Below are 8,468 nucleotides of genomic sequence, written 5' to 3' on the forward strand. Positions count from 1 at the left end.
GGGAGCGATCACTGGATTCTCAGAGAAAGCTTCAGTGGCGTGCTAGGTACCCTAATTAATTGGAGAGAGGATGAGTGAATTTGAACCATCTTTCTTAGAGTTCATTGCTGGTGTTGTTGATATGGTGCTATTTCAAATTATTGGGTTTTTTTTTTTAAAAAAAAAAAAGAAAGATCCATGTGCAGAATATATAATCGAGATTGCATGCTGTTCTTATATCCTCCAGAAATTGTCTCGAGCAGGTATTCTCTTCCAAACCTGCATTGATCGAGCTCTCAATTATTGTGTTGTGTATTTTTGACAAGCACATTGGCGAAGTGATTATTTTGTGAGACTGCATGCATTCCTCGCCTTTTCCTGCTATGGATTAAGGTGGATGCTTCCTACTTTTGCTTTCATACATTACCAGAAAATAAATTGCATCAGGTATGATGTGCTTCGCTCTTCTCCCTTTTTAGGAAAAATGTTATGAACCATTTCTTTGTTTGTTAGAAAATCTGTTTGATCTTATTGTTTCTTCCTACTGATTCTAATTTCATGTTTTTGAACTTTCAGAGTATATCAAGAGAAGGTTTTATTTTGAGCAATTTGACAGTTGAACTATGAATAGGCATTAGCTGTTTCTGTATTCTGACTCAAGAAATTGGAGAGCACTAGCTTTCTTTTCTGATACTTCTTTATTCTTGACAGGGGCATCTCTACTTTTGTCAACCTAGTATTTCTACTTAGTAGGGGCCAAAAGGAAAAAAGAAACTTCCTCTCGAAACAGTCTGTTATACTGCCAGCTCTTCACTATCAGAATGCATCAATTGTTACAGCTTTTTACATGACATTAGCTCATAAAAGCACACATCAAACAATACCTTCTCTCTGAATCCCAAGGAAGGAAACGGATTTGTGTTAGTGCATGAATGGCTTCTAGATAGCAGCAGATCACTGTCACTCTTCTTCTGGTTCTTCCTCTTCCTGGAGAAGATTTTCTCTATTATCATGTGCCCAAAAACCACGCACATCTATAAGCATGCTGGCTACAGTCCCTCCTTGTTTGCAAGCTAGCAGATCAGCGAGGGTGATCTTCAATGGGTCAGCTGGCTTGACCATATCCCATATTTCATCCCTCACATCCTCAATGCACAATTCATAGTTACCGCCCTCGATCCATTTCTGGTGTACATCTCTGTTTGACAAGTAAAAAACTTGTTTAAGTGGGAAGATGTTTATACCAACAGCTGAAACTGTAAAATTAAAAGGACCAGTGGATGGCAACTGTGATCTTTATGTGCCTTTCAATCTAATATCTAGGTTCATGTCTCTGAACATTTGAGGCTTGCAGAATTTGCTTAAGCACTCCAAGCAGGAAACCACAGAGTTTTCTCTAGGAAGGTTGTATCAGGTAGCTCTCAGCTTTTAGATGCTCCCTTTCTTTACTTCCATGTTGTTTTAAAATTGGTTGCTCGTGATGAAAATTGAAGTTTCACAAACTCGCTCTTAGCAACCAAAGAAGATAAATATAAAAACAAACATGAAAATTGAAGCAATGCAGTTCAGGCTAATTTAAATGCTGAAAGAATGTTCACCTGAAAAGTGAGTGAATATCAGGAGTGATGAGAAATCCCCGTCCACTAAGATCAAGACAACGAAATAAATATGTCAACCCTTCAGGAGTGTCTTTGTTTTCTAATGCCAAAACAAAGTCAAGAAAACTTTCAAAGTCCATCTCCCGAGTATTCCCTCCACCACCTTTTCCACGGCGGACATGCTCATCATACACTATAAAAAGCATAACAAACACGGAATGGAAACAATAATCTCAGGGTAAATTACATTCTTAAGATACAAAACCAAAAGGTCTAGCATTATAGATTCTGATAGGAGAATAAGAACTCCTACCTCTCTCAATAAAGATTCCTGTCAGCGTACCATCTGCATATTCTCCAAGTTCTTGCTTGCTCAGTGTTCCATTCATATCTTTATCAAGGGCAAGGAACATATCTACAGAAAAACGAACTGTGATTAGATACACAACTAAGACTCAACCTCATGCTCCAAGCCAAATCACAACATTTCCTGAAACTTGGATCATCAAATCTACACCTTGTAAACTCATAGTCAATTGTTCTGCATCACTAACCACTAGCAATTTCAATCGATGTACCTTGTAGACATAGTCAACAGGTGAACGTCAAGAGAGTTTACATTCACTTCTATCTTTCCTCTGCCCTGGACTCTCAGCTATTATCAATCATTTACTCGTGTATTGCCTACCTCTTTTTGTGATGTTTATCATAATCTTATGTCATTACCATTTGATAATTTGATGATTATCAAACTGCACTGATCTCTTTTTAATGCTTAATCACATAGTTAAGAAGGCTTGTAAATGAATGCACGCACACATCAAACCATCACAAAAAAAAAAAAAAAAACAACTAAATAAACAGACAACAGTTTAGTAGTAGTTTGGACGATAATATAAAAGGATAATAAAAATTCAAACCACTCGCCACATATGCGTTGTGCGGATGTCAAAGAAAACCAATTTTCAGCTTGCTCACTGTCAGTGACTTCCTCCTCACTTTCCTATTTATAGACAAAGGTTAGAATGAAAACTTAGATTCCAACCAAGATGTATGGGGTTATTCACACACAGTACTGTCTTGCACTTCTTTAACTGGATGTAGAGAATGGAATAGGCATACTATAATGCATTTAAGCAATAATTATTTATCAGATAAAGAAAGCAGGAAAGAACTGGGCACTTGTATTCCCTTGTAACAAGCATCGACAACATTCAAGTCAATTATATTTCTAAGAAAATCATCTCTAGGCAACAAGTTCTATTTCTAGCATTGTATAGTAAAATGACTTGGAAAGATGCAGCAAGATTTTTGTTTTCAATATTGGAAGTAAAGTAGTGGATGGAATTTGAAAGTAAAAAATCTATGTATCTGAAAGGATTCCTTAGCTGCTGATAGGATTGTATTGCTTAGATGTATCTGTTAGTTAGTTCCTGACTTATCTTATGTACAACTCATGTATATACATATACTACACAAAATACATCAATGAGACCTACCTGATTTTCCTCCACATTTCTATGTTTCAACTTTCGTGAGGTTAAGAAAGAAGATCCTAAATTCCCGCAATCTTTTCATTTAGTTTCTTCTTAAATCATATTGGCATAGTCACAGAGTCGTGAAAAAAAGGGGGGAAGACGGAAAAGGGACAAAACAAATGGAGAATCTAGCAAAGGAGTTTAGTGTCAGAAAAAAACCAGCAGGTGTAAAACAAATACCGATTGTTTATCCATGCGACTAGAAATTCAAAACATATAAATCTATAACCCACCTGGTGCAATTCCATTAATTCCTGGAGACAGTTGCTAAGAAGCACCTTCTTTATGCAGGCTTTCCCTGTAAAGAAAACTAACTGTCAACTATTCTGAAAAGCCAGTTGAAAAGGAAGTTCAGAATACCTTCAAAATAACCATAATCTTACAAAGAGGAAAACCAGACAGAGAAAAGTGACAATTAGACCATTTAAATCTTTACCCACGTTTCCCCAACATTCACAATTACAAGAATTTCCATAATCCATACATTAAACTAACATCTTTTAAAAGGCAGATCAATATATGCGTCTGTTTCCCTTTCAAGCCCCGAAAGATTATGCAACTCACTCTTTACACATTTAGGTGATTGATGTTATCTTCAGCTTTTCAAGTTATTTGCAGTAACTGATTATCAGCCTTGGTCATCAGCAAAATGATAACATCTAATGTTAGAATGACTTCAAAATTTGAAACCCCATCCTCACTAAAGTTAGATTTCAAGCGTTTATTTAGCTAGTTAAGAGGAGACCGTGAAGTATATGTACCAAAAAGTAAATTCATACTCTATATTCTAATAAAACATTTAAAGAGAACCTACAGATTGTGGTAATAAGCAAACATATGTTATTACTGTAACCATCCAATATCATGAATGATTGCATGAATTAAAGGGGAAATAAATTATCATTATTGAATAACTGAAAAGGAAAAAAACTCTGTTGTAGTAAAAGGGGGTAACCACGCAAACCTCGCCTATGAGGATCACAAAAGAAGAAGAATTTGTGAGCAGCTATGCGACAATACATTTGAATAAATGCAGCAGGCATATCCCGTAGTTGTGCTAAATTAGGGATAAGACCTCGTATGTAAGCCTCCATTTCCTGAAATAGAACAAAGTAGTCCTTGTTTTATACAAAAGATTGTAAAAGTGAATTACTATAAATGTGTTCATAAAGATCTAATAGTAGGTAGACCCAATAGCCAAATGTGGTGCTAAAAAAAAAGCATAAAGTCATACATGAGGCTGAAGAAATCCATCAGAATCCTCATCAAGCTCACTCATATCAATTCTGGCCTGTGTAAGCGAAACCTGAACAACAATGAACATTAATCAGCACTCAAAAAGAAAAGGATTAACTTCAATAGAGAGATAAAGGAAAGAAAGTTGTGAATAATAGCATGGTACTAAAGAGCCCTACTCACAGTGCGCATCACATAAAGGTAAAATGGTAAAATAGCAATTCGTCCAGATTCATCCTTTTCAAACTTCATGAAATTAGATGGGCTGAAAAAGCGCCGGCATTTGGGGCCTATTTGCTCTGTACATACCGAAGCTATGTGACAAAAATCTTCATAATTCATCTACAACATGATAATCCAGAAGATAAGTTAGCTTAAAGTGAAAAAAAATTATTAGGTTATAGAGTAAAACATCGTGGAACAAATCTAGCCTAACAAATGTAAATAGCAAAAATAAGTGCCTAGGCATCACGTAGTAGTTTAGCATAACTTCTCATTATCTGATAATGCTAAGCTAGGACATTCTTCAATGAAAACAAGTACAGATTTTAGTAACTGAAATATAGAATTCTGCCAAGCACATTAACAACATTTGGTATAATACAAAAACAGACTGGCACAGCAAGTCTCACAAACCTTTTCTGCACCAGTGGCATCATCAATCACACAATTTTCTCTCAAGCAAACCCACATTGCATCGAGATCATCCGCATTTAGTAAAAGATCTGATTGTTTCTGAAAGAATTGAGTTTATCATGTTACCAATAAAGCAGACCAGCATGTGCTTAGGCCACCAAAAAGTAACAAGTATAACAAGCAGAAGGGGAAACATGGTACCTTCAAAAACCGATATTTTGCCAGCCTCTGGACTCTATGACTAATTGATCCTTCTTCAGGTTTCTAAGTAAAGAAAACATGAAAACGGATATAAGAAAATCAGCAAATAATAAGGGGAAACACAAAATACCATCACAATAAACAAGTCAAAATCTAAGCTTCCAATCAATAAAACTCTTCCATTCCATCTAAAACAAGTGAAACCCAGAATTTATTTAGTAAATCCTTAAACAGAAGAACGCACCAAAATTAAAGTTGTAAAGTAACAGCCTTGTATCTATTTATAAAATAGTTTAAAATCAAAAGAAAAGGGCTTCCAGCAACATGCCTTCTTGTAGAAACTTGGTATTGTACCACCTTCAGCACTCTTTTGTTGCTTCTCTTTGAAAATATCTAGCAATATTCTCTTCGTCTCAAGCTCTACAATCCCAGCGAAAATAAACCAAGTTAGATTTTAATTTTTAGAAACCCAAATATATCTTTGAAGAAAATAACTAATTAGCCTTAATCAACCTATAAATCATCAATCAAAGTAATAGTACAAATCATGCAAACACTGAGAACTCTGATTACAAAATTAAGAGGACAACATTTCACATTGATCGTTATATAAGTACAGTCACAGCTCTAATCTTGCTTCAATTTCATAAACAATTAACAAAAATATACAATTAAGAATAAAAATTAGCTAAGATAATAAGAAACGGACCCATGAGAGCTTCAGATCCGAGCCCGGTACCGGATCCGATGAACCGGCGGAGGTTACGGACCCAAAGCATTGACGAAGCCGGCGGGATCCTCCTCTGAGCTGCCTCGTGGCTCTCGCCATCGCTAGACCCACTGTACATGGCCAAATTACAGTAATCCAAGTTGTCTCGGGAGAGTTCGGAGTTCCAATCGGCGAGTTAAGACACTAGAATTACGTGCATTACTGATTTGGAAACCAAAGACCCTAGCTCTCTCTCTTTCTATCCGGTTTTTCGATTGGTTAGCTTCTTCTGTTAGATTCAAAAGTTACGAAGAGATGGAGTTTTTCTTTTACGTGATGTTTTTTTTTTTATTTGGAAATCGAATTTAAGTACATTAAATATTTGGTGTGCGGTAAAGGGTGTGTTTTTGGAAACGTAAATTGTAATTCTATCAATTTTATTTTTTTATATATTTTTAAATTATTTTGATATATAAATATTAAAAATAATTTTTAAAAAATAAAAAATATTTATTTTAATATATTTTTAAGTAAAAAATATTTTAAAAACTAAAATTACCATAATTTCAAATAAATTTTTAATTTATTTTTTATTTAAAAAAACATATTTTTAAATTGTTGGTGATAGAATGGTATAAAAGATAATTTTTTAAAAATAAAATAAAAATTATTTTTATATATTTTTAAATAAATATTTTTAAAAGTAATTGTTTAAATCTCAAACGTTACCTGCAAGTTTTTCAAATGTTGATTAAGTCCTGGTATTTAATCAACTATACTTAAACACCCCAACATTTATGATATTATCTATTATGCCATTCTACTTTGATTAATAAATTTTGTGGTTTAACTGTCATAACAATTATTTTTCCATGGCATAAACTTAAAAAACTACAAACGGTTAATTTTATAGATCCTACCTTGTGTGCAATTATTGTCATGGGATGAGACAAAAAAAGAGTGATTCTAAATATAAGAAAGGTTAATCATACAAGCAAGGTTGTTAAAATCGCGATTTTAGAACGAAACGGAAAGCCCTTCACAAAATCGGATCGTAAAAACGGATCGTAAAATCGTAAAATCATAAGGAATTTTGAAATACATTAAAAAAAAATCATACATAATTCAAGCACATTAAAAAACATATTTCAAATAAAACTTCATACATATTTTAAGCCTTCAAATAAAAATTCATATATAGTTCAAACATTTTAAAATACAGGATTCAAATAAAAGTCATATATAATATAAAATAACTTTTCATTAACTAATAATCAACAAACTTAAAACAAACAATCTGCTGGTGTGTCATGTAAACTAAAACCAGCTTCATTCCCTTCATCTTACTCATCATTCCTTAAGCATTCATCACAATAAAAAAAAAATATTGATATAAAAATAAAAAATATAAATTCAGCATTATTATAGTATATATTTTTAAATAAATATTAATTTTAAAAGCAACATACACCACAATAATATATATACACTACATGTTACTTCATTTATAAGTCCGCAAAAACAGTTAGTTACATGTTAGAAAAATAATTTGATATTATTATATGAAAATAAAAAAAACATTAAAAATAAAAATAAAAATAATATTTTTTTATAAAAACATTTTTCTAACCAAGAAAAAAAGCCTCTTAACAAAAATACTTTACTTGTACAAAATGTTTGCCATAATTTTAGTGAGATCCACGAAAATGAATCCCACCTACTGAAAACCTAAAAAGAGAAACCAATAACAAAAATCAAGGCTAATTTTAGGGGGGGGGGGTTCAGGTTGGGGGGGGGGAGCAAATGAACAATTATAATATTGGGGGGGGGGGGGGCAATTATAATATTGGGAGGGGCAATTATATTGGGAGTGGGGCCTTCAGAAATTATATTGAAATCGTAAAATCGGTTCTGATATCGCGATTTTTGCGCGATATTATCCGATTTTTACGATTTTATCCTATTTCAACCCGATTTTACCCATTTTCGATTTTTTCAACCGATTCAACTCGTAATGCATGTTTTTGACTCGTAAAATCGTACGATTTTACGAGTCGAAACGCGATTTTGACAACCTTGCATACAAGATTAACCTAAAACAATAAAAATAAATAAATAAATAAATAAGCTAATATTATTGTTGAAACACCACGGGTATTTAAAGTATGGTAATAATTGTTTTTAAAAGTATTTTTTATTTAAAATATATTAAAATATTAAAAAAATTATTTTTAATATTAATACATCAAAATAATATGAAAACACCAAAAAATATTAATTTAAAACAAAAAAAAACTAAAAAAAATTAATTTTTTTAAAATACAAAAACAAATAAACCCTGTATGCATATACTATAATGGATTACATCAGAGTTCCTTTCAGTATCTTCTATGTATTTTTGTGTGTGTTGCTTTTAGGTGGCTTAGATGTTTGGTTCTGGCTTGAGTTATGTTGATGTTGTGTTTTTGAAGTGATTTTATAGCATTGTATTCTTTGTTTTTCATTGTATATATGCGTGGATTGTCTAATTATTCTAGGATATTTGTTTTTTAAAATTTTTTTATTTAAAAA

General features: G+C 32.8%; 1 protein-coding gene and 1 non-coding gene across 2 annotated transcripts; both read right to left on the bottom strand.

Moving 5' to 3' along the window:
- Positions 1-742: 742 nt before the first annotated feature.
- LOC118034528 (probable serine/threonine-protein phosphatase 2A regulatory subunit B'' subunit TON2) lies at positions 743-6,253 on the bottom strand. Its single transcript, XM_035039852.2, has 12 exons — positions 5,898-6,253; positions 5,517-5,608; positions 5,189-5,251; positions 4,988-5,086; positions 4,535-4,693; positions 4,350-4,421; positions 4,080-4,212; positions 3,349-3,413; positions 2,505-2,580; positions 1,891-1,992; positions 1,578-1,770; positions 743-1,177 (listed from the first exon to the last, which is right to left on the bottom strand). Exons 1-12 carry the CDS (start codon positions 6,034-6,036, stop codon positions 940-942), a joined length of 1,431 nt encoding a protein of 476 aa, XP_034895743.1. The 5' UTR covers positions 6,037-6,253; the 3' UTR covers positions 743-939.
- On the bottom strand, positions 1,305-1,420 carry LOC118034583 (small nucleolar RNA snoR104). Its single transcript, XR_004685049.1, has one exon. It is a non-coding gene; the product is annotated as a small nucleolar RNA snoR104 (small nucleolar RNA).
- Positions 6,254-8,468: the final 2,215 nt, after the last annotated feature.

The sequence above is a fragment of the Populus alba genome, chromosome 10, assembly GCF_005239225.2.
Source record: "Populus alba chromosome 10, ASM523922v2, whole genome shotgun sequence".
NCBI classification, from domain to species: domain Eukaryota; kingdom Viridiplantae; phylum Streptophyta; class Magnoliopsida; order Malpighiales; family Salicaceae; genus Populus; species Populus alba.

Bases quoted from the DNA above. Each gene is read 5' to 3' on its own strand.
- LOC118034528 (XM_035039852.2), bottom strand. From the start codon at position 6,036: ATGTACAGTGGGTCTAGCGATGGCGAGAGCCACGAGGCAGCTCAGAGG. The intron at 5,087-5,188 runs GTACCATGTTTC...CAATTCTTTCAG, and splicing joins CAAAATATCGGTTTTTGAAG to AAACAATCAGATCTTTTACT. The intron at 4,213-4,349 runs GTATGACTTTAT...GTTCTATTTCAG, and splicing joins ATGGATTTCTTCAGCCTCAT to GAAATGGAGGCTTACATACG.